General features: G+C 36.7%; 1 protein-coding gene across 1 annotated transcript in view; it reads right to left on the bottom strand.

Annotated features, from left to right (window-relative positions):
- KHDRBS2 (KH RNA binding domain containing, signal transduction associated 2) overlaps positions 1 to 23,626 on the bottom strand; it is a 977,984-nt gene that overhangs the window by 482,486 nt on the left and 471,872 nt on the right. The window contains exon 4 of the mRNA XM_007945604.2: positions 1,915 to 2,061. Within this exon, the coding sequence (XP_007943795.1) occupies positions 1,915 to 2,061 (147 nt within the window). The remainder of the gene's footprint in view (positions 1 to 1,914; positions 2,062 to 23,626) is intronic.

Below are 23,626 nucleotides of genomic sequence, written 5' to 3'. Positions count from 1 at the left end.
TCCTTCCGAGGAGTGGCTGGTGGGTTTGAACCACCAGCCGTCTGGTTAGCAGGCAAGTGTCTTAGCCACTATGCTACCAGAGCTCCCGGTATCTATTTGTATAGTTGTTAATAATTTTATAAGTGCTTTCATATACATTATCCCCTTTAATATTCACAATAACTGTGTTAGAGATCAGTCAATTATAATTATATTCACTTTAAAGCCAAATAAACTGAAGCTCTGATATTTAAATGACTTGTCTACAGTCAGGAAATGAGTTAGTAATATAGGCAATCCTAGAAGTCTGCTCTGAGCTAAATATAGTAAAACTCTTTACCCAATAGCACTAGACATTTAGTTTGGAAGCATAAGAAAAGAGAATATAACATTCTCACTCTTAAGAAATATGGAATCTATTTAAGGAGGTGTTCAGATAAGCACCAGATTATAAACTGTACAGAATTTTGCATGCAAAGCATATAAAGTTAGGGATAATCAGAATGGTATAGGATTACTCCAGAATCTTGTCTTGGCAGAAGTTAATTTTAAATTAGGCATATAAATAGGTTATAAGTCCAGATTGCAATATGTTTACATTATGAAATGTCTCTGAATTTGTTTTCCTTTTTCAAAATCACTACAAATTAAATAACCTTTTTTTTTTTTTTTTTTTTAACAATCAAACAAACATTTCCTTCAAGTTTATTGCTGAGTTTAGATATCTAAGGTGTTTCTTCATTGCATAGATTAATTTTAGCTAATCTCTTTCTCTCTGTCTGTGCCCAAGATTTCTGGCCAGGCATCCAAGAAAACTTTACTCAGCGTTCTCTTCTAATTATCTTATTCCCAGCTCTAAGACTGGTGCCAATAGTTCTATTTGAATGACCTCTTCGTAAAATGCTAAATTGCCAAGACTTAGGAAAGGTTTATTTATTCAATATTCCTCTATTTCTTAGAAAATAAGTAGAGAATCTACTCAGTATGAAACTCTGAATTTGGTGGCTTACTAAATGAACATTCTTTTTCATTCTCATTAGTGTAATGATGGATTTTCCCAGTCTTTCCCTGATGTCAGCAAATGGCTGGCTCTATTCATGATGATTATTTCATACTATAACTTATTTAAACCACTTGGCATACCATCACATAAAAATGAATTTCCTATTTTTAAATACTAGCATTGTATTTTTGTCAATCTACTTCCATAGAGATACCACGTGGGAAACCCAAGGAGGGGTCACTATGAGTCGCGATTGACTCGACGGCAGTGAGTTTTGGTTTATGAGAGCATTTTATTACTACAAATATTACAAAATTAGTCTATTTACACAACCACTGTATTTGCAAATGATTTCTCCATTAATTATAAATTGCTAGTAATATGTATCAACTATCAAGTCATTAAGATACAATAAAAATGTGTACAACTTCAGTTATACACCTATGTTTATATAGTTTATTGAAAGCTCTGGTGACGTAGTGCCTAAGGCATTTGACTGCTAACTAGAAGGCTGGTGGTTCAAATCCACTAGCCGCTCCTTGGAAGAAAGGTTGAGCAACCTACTTCTGTAGTGATACTGCCTTGGAAACCCAGGGAGGGGTCGCTATGAGTCATATCCGACTTGACAGCAGTGAGGTTTTTTTTTTTTTTTTTTTTGGTATATATAGTTTACTACCTTTTACGTTCTGGCTATGAACAAGAGCAAGATATGTAGTATATTAAAGCCACATACTGCTGTCAAAATCATTACGTGACAACATTCTAAGTGTCTGTGCTAAGTGTTTTTGGTAACCCATTTTCACTTTATATCAACCTATAAATAGACACTAACTTTTCAAAATGTGTTCCTCTAAAATCCAGGCAAGATTGAAGACACATTTTTAAACAGAAACTGATGAGAAACATATTTGTAAAAAGTGTAAAGCACTTACAGGAACCAGGAATTTTTTAATCTCTTCTAATGCATGACTCATACGTGAATAAGCTTCCCCAGGAGGAGCAAACACTTCAATTAATACATGAAGTTCATCACTCAAGTGGGCATATTTGGCTTCCCCACTCTTCCTTAGTTCTTCTTCCTGTGAAAGAGGTTATTTTTAGAAATACAAATCCACACATTTTGCATTTAACATTTACTGAGTTATGACAAAAAGGGCATAATCTAAGCAAATTTTTCCTGAGTAGAAACCCTTTGAGAAATACAATTCTTGTACAAGGCTTTTAAATATTTTAAAATCATTTCCAAATGTTTGAATAATTAAAAAAAAAAAAAACTATCATAATTACTATCTGCAACAGGTTTTAATCAGCAAAATGAAAATGTTAAACTCTTGAAAAAAAAGTTACACAAATGTCTTTAATGCCTACAGTACACTATTATGTACTGGAAGAAAAAGATTGCTTTTGTGTCTGATAAATAGTATTTTGTAGACAATAAAGCAAAGATTACCACTGTGTTCTTTAAGAACACCAGTATTTTCCAGCAACTTTTTGAGAATTTGTGGAAAAAAATCACTTGCTGATGATAATAAGAGAACTAAATTTGCAAAACTAAGGCTTATGCATCTGGACTATGCTCTCACTGACCCACACTACTGATCCTCATACTACATCTTGCTGCCTCCTTTTGGTCTTTAAGGGTGTACTACAGGGATAGGGTAATATCCATATGTTTACAAGGAAGACTAGTTAATACTATGATTATTCATATTTATGTACCAACCACTAAAGTCAAAGATGAGGAAATTAAAGATTTTTACCAACTGCTGCAGTCTGAAATTGACCAAACAAGCAATCAGGATGTATTGATTATTACTGGTGATTGGAATGCAAAAGTTGGAAACAAAGAAGATGCATTGGTTGTTGGAAAATGTAGCTTTGGTCATAGAAATGACACCAGAAATTATAGAATTTTATAAGATCAATGGCTTATTCACTGCAAATACCCTTTTTCAACAACATAACAGCGGCTATACAAGTGGACCTCACCAGATAGAACACACAGGAATCAGATTGATTACATCTGTGGAAAGAGGTGGTGGTGAAGCTCAGCATCATCAGTCAAAACAAGGCCAGGAGCTGAATGTGAAACAGACCATCAATTGCTCATATTCAACTTCAAGATAAAGCTGAAGAAAATTAAAACAAGTTCATGAGAGTCAAACTCCAACCTGAGAAGCTGGACTATATGAAGAAGAACATGGCATCAGGATTGGAGGAAGACTCATTAATAAGCTCTGATGCAGATGACACAATCATGCTTGCTCAAAGTGAAGATGACGTGAAGCACTTATTGACAGAGATCAAAGATTACAGTCTTCAGTATGGATTACACTTGAATATAAAGAAAATGAAAATCCTAATAACTGGACCAACAGGCAACATAATGATAAATGGAGAAAAGACTGAAGTTGTCAGGGATCCCATTTTACTTGGGTCCACAATCGACGCTCATGGAAACATCAGTCAAGAAAACAGACGTTGTATTGCACTGAGCAAATCTGCACAAAATACCTCTTTAAAGTGCTGAAGAGCAAAGATGTCACTTTGAAGACTAAGGCACACCTAATCCAAGCCATCGTATTTTCAATTGCCTAATAGATATGTGAAAGCTGGACAATGAACAAGTAAGAATGAAGAAGAGTTGATGCCTTTGAATTGTTGTGTTGGTGAAGAATACTGAAAATACCATGGACTGCCAGAAGAACAAACAAACTCATAGTCATGTTGTCAGAAGTGACCAGGATTTCAAGGAAGCAAAATTTGGTTAAAAAGTTAATGAAAATGCTATTGATGTTTTATCTTTCTTGACCCCCCCCCTTCCCAAATAAATCAACAATTGTTTCACTAAATCCCAGTGGTTAAAAATGAGTATTTCCTAGTTTAATTAGGTAACTAACTAGAGAAGTAACATGACTAGGTCTAAACTGGATAAACTAAAGTAAACCTGCAACTGATTTTATATGGGTCAACTGTGTGATCCATACTAATTTAAATGTTCATCTGATTAGAAATGACATGAATTTCAAACAAGAAGAGTCCAAAAGAAGAGAAGGTGTCCCTGATTTCTATGCATCCCTCACCTACTTAAATCTCTCTAACAGCTGCACTTTTCAATGGAGAATTCACTCTCCAATTCCCTAAGTGTACTTTCTATCTCTAACTAGGATATTTTTCTTAAATGGGATTTTCTTAGTGCCCAATTTTCAGTTTTGGGAGGAGAGGCAGAATTTGACTGAATGAAATGCACCCAGGGGGTATAGTAAACATTTCTTTTCTCTTTAGATCCTGCTGGGATGCAAGCTGCCTGTTAATTCTGGGGCCAGCTTGTTTGGGCAAAATGCTGGGATAGTTGAATCAGATGATTCATGATACTGCTCCTTCCCATACTTTCTAAGCAGATTTCCAGCTGGTCATTGCAGGCACCTTGATAGCTGAATTTTATAAAGTCCATAGTATAGGATGTGCAGAGTCCAATTAAAGATTGCAAAGACTTACTTTAAAGGTTCTCAAATGAAAGAGCTTGATTAGGCATCTAGAGTTGAGCCAATGGGCTGAAAACACATTTTAACATTTTAAGACATGTTCACCTCTTTTTCCTTTTCCTATTATCCTTTAGGGAGCTCTGGTAGCATAGTGCCTAAGGCACTTGACTGCTAACCATAAGGCTGGCTGTTCAAACCCACCAGCCACTCCTCGGAAGGAAGATGGGGCAATCTATTTCTGTAGTGATACTGCCTCAGAAACCCAAGGAGGGGTCGCTATGAGTCGGGTCTGACTCGAACGCACATAACAACAACAACAATTATCGTTTAAATAAGCAGTTCTACACCCATGGGAGACTATTAACTAAAGGAAAGCTGCATGCATGATATTGTATAAGTTTTTTTCCTTTAAAAATAAAATCTCAGGATGATGGATTTAACACCAGCATGTTTCATGTGCTATTAAAACAAACAAAAACACACAATGTATTGCATTAAAGTGATTCATATTACTAGTCTCTGACCTGAGGTGAAAGTTTTTCAAAGGAAACAGATCACTAGGATTAATATGGTAAAAAGTATAGATAAGATGGAGAAGGTAGGCTACAGTTGATCAGCTTGTCAGTAGAAATGTTCTCATCCCTAACATTTGGAAAGCTTTCAGTCTTACTGTAGAGGGTTTTCTGCATATTTTTTTAACACTCCTAAACATTCACATCACCATTGCTTTGTTATCTGTGAAAGAATAAAGTTGTTTGCTTGGGAGTACTTAGTAAGTTTTAGTATTTATCTGATGTAGCAAGTAAATCACTCTATCTTGGTGCTTAACACATCAGAAGTTTATTTCTTAAGTCCTGAACTGATGTTCACAATATCTGAATAACATTCCCCCATTCAGCAATTTAAGCTTCCAGGCTCTTGCCATCCTTTGGCTCCTCCATATTCACTAAGTTGTGCCAACTCAGGCCACCAACAAAAAGGAAAGAATACAGTGGACAGAGTGGAGAACCTCTGTGAAGTTTCTATGAGCCAGCCCTGAAAAGAGCATACAGCCATTTCACCTATACTGCACCGGTCATAAGACTGGTAAATGGTGTCCAGTTGTGTCCTGAAGAGAAGACAACAGTGGCTCAGTGTATGGCTTGCCTGCCTAGCCCATGATAAGTGCTATATCTCCAGCAATGTTCCAGAGCAATGCAGTCAAGCAAAACTGTGATGTGAACCATGTGTATAATTTTTTAGTAGTTACATTAAAAAATAAAATAAAGGGACTTCTGGTAAGATGGAAGACTAGGCAGACAAGTGACACAGACCCTCTTCAACAAAGAAAAGAAAAACCAATTGACAGAGATACAGAAGATAATCCTGGAGCCCTGAACTTTGAAAAGAACTATACACAAGTGGATTAGGCACCAACTAGTAAAAAAACCTGGATGAAAACAGTGAGTACAGAGATAGAGCTGAGGACTCGCAGCTACCCTACAAGGAACAACAGCCTGAATATTTCTAATTGGTGTTGGGACCTGAGAATTGACCTAAAGATCAGCCCTGGTCACTAAGGGCTGCAGGGGTGACTGCACTGGTGCCCTATGACTATGAAGGGAAATAGCAAGGAGGGAGACAACCTGAGCTCTTGACTTTCCACTGTCCGGAGGATGCAACCATTCTGAATGTTTATAAATGGCAGCCATTTTGGATTTTTAAAGTGACCAAGGGTGCAGCCATTTTGATTGTTTACATGTGGTGGCCATTTTGGATATTTAAAGTGGCTAAGGGTGCAGCCATTTTGAATGTTTACAAGCTGTGGCCATTTTGGATTTTAAAGTGATAGCATTCTCATTTGGATTCCAGGGACCTAGGAATAGGCTCTGTTTGCCAAGATTGGCAGGGACATACAAGAGGCTGACAACAGGAAAGGAGACAGGTGGTGAGTGTATAAGTGCTGTCAACTAGTGAATAGAAGAGCACAGCACAGTACACTGCTTCCACAGATACCATACAAACAAAACAAAGAAAACAAAAATCATGGGCAAGTCACTCCAACATACAATCACCAAATAGCAGAATTGAATCAATGGAAGGCAGAATTGGAGACATTGAAGGTAAATACCTGAACACTTCTTTGGAAAGGGATCAATCAGTAAAAAGATCAAGATAAAATATGAACACAAAAACGTCACAATGCCTCAGAGACAACAGAGCATCACAGTCCACACAAAGAAGCAAGATAAAGCAGGAGAAATAAGGGACCAGGATACAGACCCAAAACACATCCCTGAGGAAGAAAGAGCACTGGAACTCCCTGATAAGGTATTTAAACAAATTATATTTAGGTATTTTCAATGAATTCAGAGACAGATCAAGGAAAAAACAGAGAATACCCTAGAACAATTTCGAAAGACAATACAAGAGCAAAATAACAAAATAAATGAAAAATTAGAAAGGATACAAAATCTACACACAGAAATCCAGAAGATTAATATGAAATTTTCAGAAATAGATAAGACATCAAATGGGCAAAGGAGCAGAACTGAATCAATGGAAGACAGAATTGGAGACACTGAAGGCAAATACTTGAACACTTCTTTGGAAAAGGATCAATCAGAAAAAAAGTTCAAGACAAAATGAAGAAAGCCTAAGGTTCGTGTGGCATACCATCAAAAGGAGTAACCTACATGTAATTGGAATTCCAGAACAGGAAGAGACAAATAAAACTATAGAGAAAAGTGTTGAAGATTTGTTGGAAGAGAATTTTCCTGGTATGATGAAAGATGAGAATATATTCATTCAGGAAGTCCAATGAACCCCAAACAGGATAGACCCCAAAAGAAAATCACCAAGACATATCATCATCAAACTCATCAAAACCAAAGACAAATATAGAATCATGAGAACAGCATGGGAAAAATGAAAAGTTACCTATAAGTGCCAACCAACAAGACTAAGCTTGGATTTCTCGAGAGAAACCATCCAAGTGAGAAGACAATGGGATGGTATATATAAAACGCTGAAAGAGAAAAATTTCCAACCAAGAATTATGTACCCAGCAAATGTCCCTCATATATGATGATGAAATTAGGACATTTCCAGATAAGCAGAAATTAAGGGAATTTGTTAAAACCAGACCAACCTTACAAGAGATGCTAAAGGGAGCCCTTTGGACAGAGAAGCAACTACAGGCAACAACAACTGACAATTAACACACATGATGATGTAACCCAGAAACCAACCAACTATGGAAGCATCCAAAGTAAATGAGCCTACAAGATTCTAAACTGGGAACCAGACACATCAATTGACAAATGAGGACAACTACAAACCAAAAAGAGGGGAAAAAACTGTGTTGTTACAGAACTTCTAGATGGTAGGGAAGTCAAGACAACTACAAGATAGAATGGACAGTTCTAAACTTAGGAAGAAAACTATAAATCACAGGGTAACCTCAAAGAAAAATGATAAACCTTCACATCAAAAGAAAAAAGAAGACCAGCACAAATATTTACCAAATATCAAAAGAATAACAATGAAGGAAATGACAACATGATTCATAAACAAAATGAGCTCAGCATAGAAAATTATATGGAACAAAGAAATCGATACCACTAAAAAGCACATAACAAAAATGACAGCAAAAAATTCATATTTGCCAATAACTACATATTTGACAAGGGACTTATCTCTAAGATTTATAGAAAACTCCAATGCCTCAAAAGCAAAGGGATTACCAACCCAATTGAAAAATGGGCAGAAGACATGAATAGACACTTCACCAAGGAGGATATTCAGGAGGATAGCTAATAGCTTAGTGCCTAAGGCACTTGACTGCTAACCAGAAGGCTGGCGGTTCAAACACACCAGCCATTCCTCAGAAGGAAGATGGGGCAATCACTTCCGTAGTGATACTTCCTCGGAAGCCCAAGGAGGGGTCACTATGAGTTGGGTCCGACTCCACGGCACATAACAACAACAACAACAAGCTAATACATGAAGAGACGCTCACAATCATTGGCCATCAGAGAGATGCAAATCAAAATAACAATGAGATACCGTCTCACCCCAGCACTGATGGCAAGGTTCAACAAGACAGAAAATAACAAATGCTGTTGGGAGGTGGAGAGTTTGGGACTCTTATACACTGCTGGTGGGACTGTGAAGTGATACAACCACTGTGGAAAGCAATATGGCAATTCCTTAGAAAGCCAGAGTTATAGAACCAGTTGACCCAGCAATCCCATCACTAGGTATATATCCTAGAGAGGTGAGAGCCAGGACAGGAACAGATATATGCACACTCATGTTCATCACAGCATTATTTACAATAGCAAAAAGATGGAAACAACCTACATGCTCATCAGTAGAAGAGTGGATGACCAGACTATGGTACATACACACAATGGAATGCTATGCAGCACTAAAGAATAATGTAGAGTCTGCAAAACACGGCATAATATGGATGATCTTGGAGGACATTATGCTGAATGAAATAAGTCAATCACAGAAGGACAAATATAATTCATTATTGTGGAGGGTCAAGGAAAGATTTATGTATGGAGGGAAATTTTCTTTGTTGGTTGCCAGGGGTAGGAGTGGAGGAGAGGGAACACTGCAAACAAATAAATAAATAAATAAAGCATTGACCTATGTCACTTTAGTTTTGTGTATTTCACTGTTCATAAATTTTATTTCAATAAAATGCATTAAAAAATAAAAATAAATTGATTAAAGTAATTTTAATATTATATTTCATTTAACAATGTCTCTGAAATATATTAAAACATGCAACCAATATTAAAATTTTTGAGATAGTTTAAATGACTTTTCTCTAGCTACTTTTTTTTTAATCCAGTGTGTATTTTGTAATTATAACACATTTCAAGTTGGACTAACCACATTCTAAGTACTCAACAGACACATGTGGCTGTGGGACAGCATAATTCTCTATTTTTCTGAGGTTACAGGGACAAGATTTATGACCTTCAGGAGTTTATGTTAAGTTTGAGGTGATAATGACCAAAACATAAAAATAATTAAAATAATAAATTGACCTTCTGCCTGTATGATGAGCAGGTAGGAACAGAAAATCCCCTAAAACTTCAAAGACATAATCAGAGATATCACTTCTTTAGAAATGATTCACATACTTTATTTTCAGATGAGGAAGCTGAGCAATTTACAGGAGGTCACAAAACTAGTCAAGATTAGAATCAGGACTCAATATCATTAAGTGATAGCATTAATAAACACTTTGAAGATGAAAAGTTAACATAACTGAAACTTTCAACAGTTTGTTTTAAAAAATAGACTTTATATATTCAAATATGTGTTATGTTTAAACATATTTGAATTTGGGGTGATTTTTGACAAAGTAAAATTTCCCAAGCTTTAGTTATTTCATCTGTGAATGAAGATAATAATACTTGCTTCACAGAGTTTTTGTAAGGTTAAGGAAAAATTGTAAAACATTTTGTAAACTGGAAAATTCTTTATACATTTGTTATTATTAAGTCCTGTATTTTAAAAACTCTATAACTTCATTGAGCACAGTTCTACCCTGACACATATTGAGCTGCCATGAGTCAGAATCTACTCAATGGTAACTTTTTTTCCCTTTGTTTATATATTCACATAGTAATATTAAGATACTGTTTGACTATTTTAACTGAGATCGGAATAAATGTGGGTCCATCAAATAGTACTGTTTCTCATAAGTGAAAGTCCAAACTTTAGGTTGCTGGAGAAGGGGTCTCTCTACTGCACCCTAATCCAATAATCTAGGTCCCTCCATACTTTTAACTGAAGCAGCCCCTAAGATGTTGCTCTTCTCCATGTTGATGAAGAAGGAAGTACATAATCACTTCTGAATTTCACTCCATGGAAAAGGAAAAGAAAATGTGGAAGGCAAAATATTTATTTTCAAGGACACATACTGGAGGTCGCATGCCTAACTTCTGCTCATATCCTTTTGGCAAAAGCACAGTCATATAGCTGCCCTGATGCAAGGGAAACTGTGGCTGTGATTCAAACTGAACATGCATGAGTCCATCTAAAACATGGGGCTTCTATTATTGACTGGAAATAGGGAGAATAATACACATTGGGTGACGATGAGCTGTCTTTGCCATTCTGTCCTCCTCAGGGCTAGTTGAAATAGCACTGAGTTATTGAATCTAATTTTGGTGATTAGCTAGCGAGTGCCTGCCAAAATATCCAGGTTTTGTTTTCAAAAATCATTATTACATCACTCCATGGGATTTATTACTCTAAGTTCCATGATTTATTTGAATGTGTCCACACATCCTGGCTATCCCAAAAAAATCACAAGTGCCTAGACACCAGTAAGTGTATGTATAGTAATTCAATTCAATCTCTTGAGTTATTCCTTAAATGAGAATCCCAAATACATTGCGGAGAAAAATGAATATATTGGCAGTAAATGTATTATCTAACAATTTGATTTTGCCTGGGACAGTAGCATTTTAATGTTTATATTTGATATTAAAAATAAGACTATGTGCAATTACTTTTTTGCATGTTTTATAACAAAGGTCATAATTGCCTGAAATGTTACAGCAGATAAAGTAGAGGGAATAGTAGCAGTAAGAGAAAAAAAAATTCAGATAGGCAGAAATCTTATAAAAAAAATCTTGTGTGCCAGTTGAAATAAATAATCCCAAAGTTCATGCTAACTAAACTGGGAGTCCCATCTAACATAGACACAGAAGAAGAAAAGGTAGTAAATCAAAAGACTGAGAAATATATTTGACTTGATATAAAATTCTGTTTAAAGGACTGCATAATCAGTTGATATTATTTAACCTGACATGAAACATTGGCTATTTACTTTAACCCCTGAACCATGATTTGTGGTGTTCTAGTATTACCATGTGAAATGAAACAGAGGCCAATTATTTTATTTTAAGTAAAATTATTAGTTCTAAACATAAGGGATCCTAAATGAAGTCATTAGGAAATTCAAATCTGGTTTCGCATATTCCCAAATACTCAACCCCATTGTTAAACGTAAGCATAAAATATAAGAGAAGTGTGATAATAAGAATAAAGAAAATAAAATGATTTGAGTCAGAGAAATCCAGAATGATTTAACAGCTCTGATATTTATTATCTATAATATTTGAGGAAAATTACTAAATTTCTTTCATCTTTAGCTTCTTTAAAAAAAAAACAACTATTTTTCTTGTGTACCTCTCCATGTCTTTCATTGCCTTAGTGATATTGTGCTGATCATCCCTTACTGTATATTGTCTTTCCCCTCACTCAAAGTACTATGTGTCTATTATCCAGTTAGTGGTATTCCTTCCCTTCCTTTCCCATCCCTGGTAACTATCAAAGAATGTTTCTTTCCAAGGGTAAACCTTTCCTTGACTTTTGATAATAGTGGACTCATGCAGCATTTGTTCTTTTGTGATTGACTTATTTCACTCAGCATAATGTCCTCCAGGTTCATCCACATTATGAAGTGTTTTACTGATTCTTTTATTCTTTAACTTTGCAGAGCATTCCATTGTGAGTATGTACCACAATTTGTTTATCCATTCTCCCATTGATGGGCACTTAGGTTGTTTCATCTCTTTGTTATTGTGAATAATGTTGCATTTAACACAGGTGTGCAAATATCTATTTGTGCCCAGGCTGTTATATCTCTAGGATATATACCTAGCAATGGGATTGCTTGATCAAATGATATTTCTATTTCCAACTTTTTTAAGAAAGCATCATACCACTTTCCACAGTGGTTGTACCATTATACAATCCTACTAGCAGTGTATGAGAGTTCCAGTCTCTCCACATCCTCACCAGCATTTGCTATTTTCTGTTTTATGGAACTTTGCTTTCTGTGGTAATTAAGGTTGTGTGTCAACTTTGCTGCACTGTGGTTTTGAGTGGCTGGACATCTAGATGTATTTATTTCCCATTATGAGAATGTAATCATCTTCATGGGGGAATATGCTGTGAGCAGCTAAGTAGTTGCCTTCAGGTTGTAGCCTGCTTCCAGTATATAAGGAGAAGCTTTGAGAAAGATCTCTAGCTTTTTGGTACATCAGGATCCTGCATTTGGCTAAGTCATCATCTGGTCTGACACTGTGCCTACCAATTTTGGGATTGTGCTATTTTACCTGCCAACCTTGGGTTCATTAGCGTCAGCAGCCAGCAGCTACCTGAGTTAAAAGACACCTCCAGCTCCAGTGTGCCTGGAACAGAGGCAGAGCTGAAGCCCAAGGTTGAGGGGCCTTCTCCCAGCGTCTAGAGCTGGGACTCTGAATTTGGACTCAGTCTTCTAAACTGTAAGAGAATAAATTCCTGTTTGTCAAAGCCAGCCACTTGTGGTATGTCTGTTATAGTAGCACTAGAGAACCAAGACACTGTTATTGCAGGTGTGAGATGATATATTGTTGTTGTTTTGATTTGCATCTCTCTAATGGCTAAAGATCATCAGCATTTCTTCATGTATTTCTTGGATACCTGAATGTCTTCTCCAGTGAAATGCCTTTTCATGTTCTCTGCCCATTTTTAATTAGGTTGTTTGTCTTTTTGATAGTGAGGTACTGAAGTTTTCTATAAACAGCACAGATAAGTCCCTTGCTGGATATGTTGCTGCCAAGTATTTTTTCCCAATCTGTAAGTTCTCTTTTTACTCTTTTGGAGAAGGCTTTTGATGTGCGTTAAGTATTTAATTTGTAGGATGTCTCAGTTGTCCAATTTATCTTTTGCTATTCATGCTTTTTTTTTCTTGTTGTTATGTTTGATAGTCTATTTATGCCATATATTATGGCCCTAAGTTTTCCTCTATTTTTTTCTTTTATGATATTTGTGGTCTTAGGTTTTACATTAGATCTTTGATCCATCTTAAGTTAGCTTTTTTTTTTTTTTTTAAATCATGTGAGGTATGGACCTTGTTTCATTTCTCTGTAAATGAATGACAAGTTTTGCCAGCACCATTTGTTAAAAGACTGTCTCTTTACAATTTAATGAATTTCCCCTATTTGTTGAAGATCTTCTGTACATTAGTGAATGAATTTACTTCTGGGTTCTCAATTCTGCTTCACTGTTCTATGTATCTGTCATTGTATTAATACCAGACTATTTTAATTACCATGGCTTATAGTAGGAGCTCTGGTGGTGTAGTGCCTAAGGCATTTGACTGCTAACCAGAAGCCAGGCAGTTCAAACCCACCAGCCACTCTCAGAAGGGGGCAATCAACTTCCATAGAGATAATGTCTCAGAAACCCAAGGAGGGGTTGTTATGAGTCAGATCCTACTTGACAGCAGCACGTTTGGTTTTTTCTGGTTATGGCTTATACTAAGTTTTGAGATTGAAGTATGAGACCTCCTGCTTTGTCTACTTTGTTCTTCTTCTTCAGTAGTACTTTGCTTATCCATGGTCTCAGTCCTTTCCGTAAAAAGTTGGTGATTGCTTTTTCCAATGAATTGGAATTCATTCAACCTAAGATTGGTTTTTTGTTTTTTTCTCGCAGCTTTAGATTCTTGATCTACAAAATATCTACATTTCCCATGTAAAGATTAAATAAGCAATATATATAAATCACACAAACAGTATCTAGCACACACAGAAAAATTAAAGCTTTTCTCTTAGAGGAGCTAAGTAACTTGGCTGTGGTTACTCGGTGAGGGATTTCTATTCCATCTGCCTGGCTTTAAAGCTATACTTTTAGGAGAATAGATGCTTATTTATTATGGACATTAAATTCACTTCAAACAACATAATTACAAAAGTTTCAAATTAAGTGCTGCTTTGAAGTAACCAAGAATGCATTAGTTTGATGCTGGTTTAGTTATTAAGTTAATTTAAATCTATAATAATACACTAGGGGAACATATACAGTTGAAGTTGTTAAAATGGCATTCTGTTCTTGACATAAATTTGTCTTGACATAAGTAAAATACCCCCCTTTTTTTAAGTTTTCAATATTTCCTTTCATTATCGGTATCTTTATAAATCCAATCTTTATTTTTCTTTGCAGTTTAGAACACAAAAACTTACATGCATATTTTAAAATTGTATATAGTACATATTACTAGCAATAAGATGTAACCAAAACAAAACAAAAAAACTGTCATAAATGCGGTTCATGGTAACTTGGATAACTTGTACATAGGGGACTTCCTGTACTTGAAAATTACTCTAAACCAAAAAAGCTCAAGTGCTTTAGAAAAATAAGCATCACCATTTATACTTTCTTGAGTTGGTAGCTTTCAAAGAGATCATAAGGTTATTGTCTCCAGTATGTCTCACGGACCATACAACATTAAAAGTAGTAGTTAAAAGCGCAGGTGTGAAAGGGGCAAGGAGGCAAAATCTTCTGACCTCCTCTAACTACACAAGAGGAATCAGAATCACCATCAGCATCCCAATGACTGTTCCTATGAGGCCAGACAGGAGCTCTGCTAGCATAGTGCCTAAGACACTTGACTGCTAACCAAAAGGCTGGCGGTTCAAACCCAACAGCCACTCCTCGGAAGGAAGGTTGCACAATCTACTTCCATAGTGATACTGCCTCAGCAACCCAAGGAGGGGTTGTTATGAGTCGGGGCTGACTCAACAGCACATAACAACAACAACATGAGGCCAGACATGCTGCCACCCTCCAGCCCTCTTACCTTGACATCAACCGTTCCTCCCACAGCACCCACCACCTCTCTGCTGGGTTTGATAATTTGCTGCAGTGGGCAGACAAAACTCACAGATTATGGGGTTTATTAAGGAAGCAAGAGGCTACAATTCAAGTTCAGGAATGTGCTCAATCTCTCTCAGCTGGTTGTATCTCAACCAACAGTCTCTCTCGGTCTCTCTCAGTAGCACATCTCTCTCTCAGCAGTACATGTCTCTCACATCTCTCTCTTAGAGTGTGTCTCTCTCATGTGTCTCAGCAGCACGTTTCTCTCAGCAGCATGTCTTTCTCAGCTGGCAGTCAGAGAGACTCCTTCTGCCCCTAAGAAGGTTCATTTTAAGCCTGGCAGAGTCTCTGGTGGCATAGTACCTAAGGCATATGACTGCTAACCAGAAGAATGGTGATTCAAACCACCAGCCCCTCCTCAGCAAGAAGGTTGGGCAATCTATTTCCATAGTGATACTGCCTTGGAAACCCAAGGAGGGATTGCTACGAGTTGGATCCAACTCAAAAGCAGTGAGTTTGGGTTTTTTGGTTTAAAGTAACAAAACTAACCAATCTGAACATCAGAATTCTATACACTTGAGAGAGCATGAACCTTCCAGAACATTGCTTTGTGCTGCTCCAACAGAAATACACTAGGTGGATAACTTTAACAATCAGGAGCTACTCAGTTGCTCACGGCAAAATCCACCACAGAGTTTACAAAGACTATGGCTAGGAAAGCCATACCATGTAATTTACGACACTGCAACAGGTTAAAATCCTAGCTCTTCCACTTAACAGTGTATAAATTTGGGCAAGTGACCTGATCTATAAAATTGTTTGGCCTTCTAATACATCACCTATAAAATGATGGTAGTTATAATAGTATTAACATAGTAAGCACTAACCAAATAGTACTATCACTATTTATTATTATAGTAAATATTGCACATTCAAAATAATATTCTAAATTATATATGAGCTGAAAGAGCTAATGCATTCAAAGATCCCAGTTAATCTCCCAGCAGTTACTAATTTTTAATAATTGATTAAAAAGTTGAAAAATCATAACATAGAGTATATGCAAGTTTTACATGGTTTTTATTTTAGTAATTATTACTGTCATATTTTATCCTCAGACTTATAATTTACTAGAGTGCTTTTGCAGCTTTTTTCTTCTTAATGCCCCAGGAGAATTTCTTTTAACATAAATCCTGTTCAGAAATAAATAAGTCTGCTGTCTGCATAGCTTTCACCATCAAGAAATTCAAATAAATACACATTTATTATTTATACTTTGGCCTGAATGGGATTTGTCTGAAACCCCAATTTAAAAGCATTTTTTAAGTAGGCATATGTGGAATTTCTTTTATGCCAGAACAAATTAGTTGCACGAAATCTATCCACACAAAGGGCATTTTGTATAAATGGATATACATAAACACACGATAGACACTAAAGTGTGCCTCATGATTTTATCATCTTCACTACCAAATTCTCCCTCTCTTGATCTGAATGTGGCAAAATGTTTTCCTGGTTATGTCTTCCCTTAATCCAATGGTCAGTTATGGGAGAATTTTTTCACTGCTGTCCCATACATTCTAACACTAGCTAGATTCTTGAAGAGTATAATACTGAAAGTATCAATAGAGGCAAGAATGGTATTTAAAAAGAGTAGTTTAGGATTACATATGCTTAAGTTTGGAGGTTAAGGGTTTACTATCACCCTCAATTCAGAGCAATTAAATAATACACTTTAGGCTACATTAAAAGGAGTTCTGGTTGTGTAGTGGTTAAGGCATTTTTCTGCTAACCATAAAGTTGATGGATCAAACCCACAAGCTGCTCTGTGAAAAAGATGAGACAATCAGCTTCCATAAAGATTTGCAGTCTTGGAAACCCAATGAAGGCCACTATGAGTCAGAATTGCCTCGATGGCAGTGACTTTGGTTTGGTGAGAGACTACATAAAAGAAGCCCTGTGGTACAATGGTTCAATCGCTTGGCTGCTAACCAAAAGGTTCCAACTCACCAGTGGCTGCAGGAAGAAAAGACCTGGTATTCTGCACTTGTAAATATTTGTTTTTCTTATGTGCCATCGAGTTAATTCTGACTCATATAGAGGTTTTATCACAGAATAGAACTGTCCCATAGGGTTTTCTAGGCTATAAGTCTTTACAGAAACAAACTGCCACATCTTTCTCCTATAAAGTGGCTAGTGAGTTGGAACCTCTCCTGCAAGAAAGTTTGGTAATCTACTTCTGTAGGGATACTGCCTCAGAATCCCAAGGAGGCATCATTATGAGTCAGATCCGACTCCACAGCAGTGAGTTTGGAGATTTATTTATTTATTTATTTATTTATTTATTTATTTGAGGATCTTTCAGTTAGCAACTGAGCACTTTAACCACTGGATCACGGAAGAAAAGACCTATCATCAATCTGCTCCCATAAAGACTATAGCATAGAAAACTTTAGGGGGCTGTTCTATTCTGTCCTATAGGGTCACTATGAGTCAGAATTGACTCAATGGCACACAACATCAACAGGTTATATTAAGGATGAACGAAATTCTCAAAAAAAAAAAAAAAAAAAAAAACAGCAGAAGGGCTATTTCACTATTCAAGGATGAAAAAGTCTGTGGATGGCACAATCAGTTAATCACTAGACCTAACTAGGATGTCAACCTAAAGACTGGTGATTGAAACCCACCCAGAGGTTCCTTGGAAGACAGGTTTCGCTATCTGCTTCTTAAAGGTCACACCTGGAGTCACCATGAGTCAGAATTGGCTCATAACAATGAACAATAAACAATAATCTTGATGGAATGGCAAGTGTAAGAAGGTTTACAGGTCGCTCCTTGCATTACCATATAAAAGACTTGCATTCCTCCATTCTATTTAAAAGTCATTTGCTTAGTAATTAGGATGCTCATGAACATTTATATTGGGAGAACAGAGCAATCTAGAAACACAATTATCGGGGTTTAGTTCTCTAACTTTTTCTTTCCCAGTTCCAATGGAAGTAAATGTAACTTTGCTTGGGTCCAGCGGACAGAACTGGCATGGGATTGGGAAAACATTTACAGAACAGTATTGGGGCTCTATATTGAGGCACAAAAGGAGAAAAGTGGATTTTGGGAAGAACCTTGCACTCAGAGATCTGTGGAATTCTTGAGGGATGACATACAAGTCTACTGGTTCTTCCTGACTTCAAAAGCTGACAAGAGACCAAGAAGTAGGTTGAGAGTTCTTGCCTTTGAGACGGGAGAAGTCAGAAAAATCAGAGAATAATAGTATCAGAAAGTCTATTACAGGCTCAAAGGGGTGAGAATCTTTCAGATTTCCATTATTTAAAAGATTTTACTACTGTTATATTTCAACAATCATGTGTAAACTGACAAAAATAACAACCAGTATTAGCAGCCATAGAAAGGGATATCAGTCAGAACTGAGGTGAAGATTTGGAATTGACTCAATGGTAATGGCTTGGGTTTCATTTGGTTTAGGGAAAAAAAAATAATAATAATAAAATAAGTTGGCTTCCAGTCAGTTCTGACTTATACTGACCCTGTGCATGTCAGGGTAGAGCTTTGCTCCACATTGTTTGCAATGGCTGATGTTCTGGAAGTAGATTGCCAGGCCTTTTTGCAGTTAGCAGCGAATCACAATGACAGTTTACAACACTCAGGGTACTCTCCTGGAAGTTTCTCAACTCGAAACTGGACAAAGAGCCCTGGTGGCAATGATATTAAGCTCTAGGCTGCTAAGTGAAAGGTCGGTGGTTTGAATCCACCAGTCACTCCACGGGAGAAAGATGTGAATAAAGAGTACAACCTTGGAAATCCTATGAGGCAGTTTTATTTTGTTCTGTAGGGTCACTGTAAGTTGAAATTGATGCCAAGGCAACAGGTTTAGTGGCTGGGAAAAAAAATAAAAATAAATAACGCACTGTCATACATTCGGTTCCAACTCATAGCGACCCCTCCTTGGGTTTCTGATGCAGTGTCTCTACAGAAGTAGATTGCCCAGGAGTTAGTTTAAAAATTAACTCTTAAGTGAGTTCATTTGAATGTGCTCCTTTCTCAGAGGACCCCAGTGGGAAAGTTGGGCAATCTACTTCCCTAGTGATACTGCCTCGGAAACCCAAGGAGGAGTCTCTATGAGTCGGGTCCCACTCGATGGTAAATAACAACAACACACACAGTTTACCTTGCAAGAGAATGCATATTTCATTGGCTTCTTTAATATTCTTCTTTTAGTTCCTCACTCTCCTAACAGGGCTATGAGACATCTTCCAAATAAACTTCACATAACTAAACCTTGCTGGTGTGGTGGTGGGTGGGGGAGAGTCTAAACCAAAACAGCAATTCAGTACATTAACTTGAAAGGAGGATTGAAATAAGATTTTTTTTTTTTTTTTGAGGTGGGGGTACAGAAAGATTAAATGCAAAGAAAAATATACTTTATGAATAAACTTTATAAAATGTATGCATAAAGATCACAAAGGAAGTATCAGAGAATTTGAGGAGAGATCCAGGAAAACTAGTATGCAAATAATAGGAATTTCACAAGGAGAAAACAGAACACAAGGAAGGACAAAAATAAATAATAGAAGAAAAGTTGGCTCAGTCTTCAGATTAAAAAACTTTACCCTGATTCCATCCTGAATTGAAAAGATCCACCAAACAAACAAATACTAGGGTATATATCAGTAAAACTATAAATAAATAAAAAACTAACAAAAAACACTCTTAAAAGCTTCTAGACAGGAAAAACTAGACTTACAGAAGGCAAAACAAATCTGATTGCTGTTAAGAGTTCTCTTCCACAAAATTCTGAATTTTGTAAGAAGGATAATAAATAACATGAAGCTGGCACAGGACCAGTCAGTGTTTTGTTCTGTTGTTCATAGGGTGTCTGTGAGTCGGAGGCAACTCGATGGCATCTTACAACAAAAAGTTCTTACCAGTCCTTCTGCTGAGTACTTCACGTGCATAATTTTATTTATGGCTACAGAAATGATATGGAGCATATGATAACCCTTTCAAAGCATTGAGAACTGTGTAACTCCATAGTTCTCAGTGCAACAGGTATTTTTGACATAGTAAGGTGATATTTCATTATGTCAACAAATTATGAAATTTATATATGCTCCTCCAATAAATAAAATATTTAGATTATATGGAACTGAGTCTATTGAAATTTTTTCATTAATGCCAAAAGTCAAGGCTTGCTTACTTCCAAGAGAGTTCAGTAACTTAGAACTAATGAAGATTTAAAATGCTCTGAGTATATGCTGACTAAAGCAATAAATAAAACAGAAAATGTTTGGTGCAAGAACATGTGTAAAGATGGAAAATATTTTATAAATCATTTTACTTACACTGACTCTTAGAATACCTAAATCATGTTTTCTACTTCAAGAAGGGGTGTCCTCAGGGAAGAAAAGCCTTAATGAAGCCTGAGGCAGGTATCTTCAGAGTTTTGGAATAGAGCCCGGGAAGAAAGGTGTGTGGAAAAGAAACCTATGAGCCAATTAAGAAGTGAAGAAAGCTAGGGATTTGGGTGAGGGGTTATCAATAAAGTGATCTTTAACAAGATATGACCAGAATCATTTCTAAATTTCATCCAGTTGAAAGGGCAAGTCATCACTGCCACCCAATAATGAAAATACAAACACTAGTAAATCTCACTTGGCAGGGAGCAACAGGCCAAATGATAGGTTCTGGGGGGAGGAAAACAGAGTTAGAAGTCAGTTTCAGGGACGACATTTTGTGGAACCATGCATGCTTATAGAGGAGACAACAGTAGGATGCCAAAAAACTCTGACCCAAGGTGCTGAAGTGGACCGACTATAGCCAGAGAAGGAAGAACAATAATAAAACAGGCCACAAAGGTTACAAAAGTAAAAAATGCTGCAACCTGGAAATGCAATGGCAGCAGACAGATCAATGTGGCCCTTGATGATGTGATATGAGTTTCTTCACTCGGAACAAATGCATTATGATGTTCATCAGGTAACCAGATGGAGAAGAAAACACTCTTAGGGCCTACTTATTGGCTAACCATTGAGTAGAATACACCTAGTATAGTGTGAAAGGGTATCCAAATTTACAGCTTGGACTCAAAGTCAATAGTTGCCATGAGAAGAAGATTAGAACATACACAGCTGCCACTTTTAATTTTCTGAAAATTAAATTTGATTATATTAGTTCCTGCTTACAACCCTCCAGCTGACATTTTATTTGCCTAAAATTCAACAGTTGCAACATGGCATTCGAGATCCTTTTAAGCTGACACAGGCTTACCTACCCATTTCATCTTCTATCATCTCTTTTGCAGACACCATTTCTCAATAACAAGAAAATGCTCACCTTTCTCTAAACATAAAATTCTCTTTTAAAGACCCTGGCCTTTCTTCTTCTAATTCTCAGATTAAATATATTTACCTAGACTCCACACAATCTATGATGCAGAAATGATTGCTCTATTGAATCTTTTGTTTTATACTTTGTTGTTATTATTAAGAATATACACAGCTAAGCAAGCATGAATTCAACTGATTCTACATGTACAATTCAATGACACTGACAATACTTTTCGAGATGTGCAACTATTCTCACCGTCTTTTTCTGAGCTTCTCTTTTCCCATTAACATAAACTCACTGCCCCCTAAGGTTCCTATCTAATCTTTTAAGTTGTTGTCATTTGATCCTATGTAGATAGATCTTAAAAGAGTGTAATGCTCAAAGCAGACAGTCTTTACTAGTTATGCTAAATTATTGTTTGGTTTTAAAGTGTTCTGATACATTTACAATGACCAAAAAAAAAAAAAAAAAGTAGCTGCTGAGATTCCTTATGCACAAGCAAACACTTCATGGGATTTGGTCCTTGATTTGGAGGTTTAGGGTCATGGTCTCAAGGGAAATTGTTCTACCTCCTACTTTGTTTCTTAGAGCCTTGAGGTTTTAACAGCTTGTAAGTGGCCAGCTACCCTGAAGGAGCAAGTAGTTGGGCCTGTGGGCTAAGGACCATGGTCGCAGGGGACATCAAGCCCAATTGGCGTAACATACTACACAAAAACATTGTTCTACATCCTACTTTGATGAGTAGTTACTGGGGTCTCAAAAGCTTGCAAGCAGCCATCTAAATGTAACAATGAGTTTCTCTTTGTCCAGAGCAAAGAAGAATGAAGAAAAGCAAAGATTCACGGAAACAATTAATCTAAGTGACTACTAGACCATGTGATCCTCAGCCTATATGACCATGAAGCCTCTGGTCAGCCTATATGATACCCGGCTACATGATACCTGGCTACCACTGTCAATCACTCAGAGGAGAGTCAGTGCAGGAGAACCTGGATACAGTGGGAGAACAATGTGGAAAAAACACAAAATCATAAAAAAAAAAAAAAAAAAAAAAAGACCAACTTTGCTGGTCTGATAGAGTGATAGAACCTAGTGAGACCCCTGAAACTATGGCCACTAGTTAACATTCAGGTCTGGAACTGAACTCACTCCTGTGGCTTCTAACCAAACAACAGGCAGACATATGGGGTAAACATTTACATCACGTAGATAAACTCCTTGGAGTGATCAACTGTGGGAGAACAAAAGGGCAGTGTTTACACAAGGAGACAGCTTGGGGTGGGGGTTGGGGTGGGATTGCATGGGAGGGAAGGACACAGGGAAGATGCAAATATGGAGAGGAAGTGGGGAGAGAGTTGTTACATTGTGGTGAAGTTAATGTCATGAAACAAAATGTGTATGAACTGCTGTATGAAAAATCAATTTGCTCTGTAAACTTTGACTCAAATCACAATTTAAAAAAAAAAAAAAAAGAAGCAGCAGCAGCTTATAAATGGTCATGCAAAGCACAGTTTGCTCTTGATTCATCTGGACAAAAGAGGAAGAAGGGTCAAGAATAGAAAGAGGAAATGGATGTATGGTTGTCTCCAGGAGCAACTGCCTCCTTTGCCTTTACAACTGGATGGTGCCTGGCTACCATGAGTGAACATTTTGATCAATGATTTATAGAAGAATCCTAATTAACAGGAGGGAAATATGGAATAGAATTTAAAGTTCTCGTGGAATTCGGATTTTTCTGGAGCCATAGAGGCTGAATGAACCCCGAAACTATTGCTGTGAAATAAGTTTTATAGAATCTTAAATGTAACATCTTCCTAAATATAATAAATATGTGGTGTTATATTACAAATATTGATAGTTTCCTTCATTAGAATATTTGGCTCTAGGGATTCTCTTAAGCATGGAGTATGTTGTTCTATAGGTGTCTGAATAGCTGTCTTTTTGTGGGTATGTGAGAGAGAGAGCGAAGGGGGATGTAGAAAGAAAGGGAGAGAGAAAAAGAAAGATAAGGACAGAGGAGAGTTGTGATACGTTCTTAATAACTAAATTGTTGATAAGATATATAATATGCAAATACATTGGTTTTACTTGTTTCAATTAAAGAAACTGTTAAGATTCTATTGCCTGAGAAAGGGAAATCAAAGGCATCCAAATT

Source organism: Orycteropus afer, unplaced genomic scaffold (assembly GCF_000298275.1).
Source record: "Orycteropus afer afer isolate SDZICR_OR568_19922 unplaced genomic scaffold, OryAfe1.0 scaffold00140, whole genome shotgun sequence".
Lineage (NCBI taxonomy): Eukaryota > Metazoa > Chordata > Mammalia > Tubulidentata > Orycteropodidae > Orycteropus > Orycteropus afer.
The sequence above is the reverse complement of the archived record's forward strand: the minus strand, read 5'-3'. Positions and strand labels throughout refer to the sequence as shown.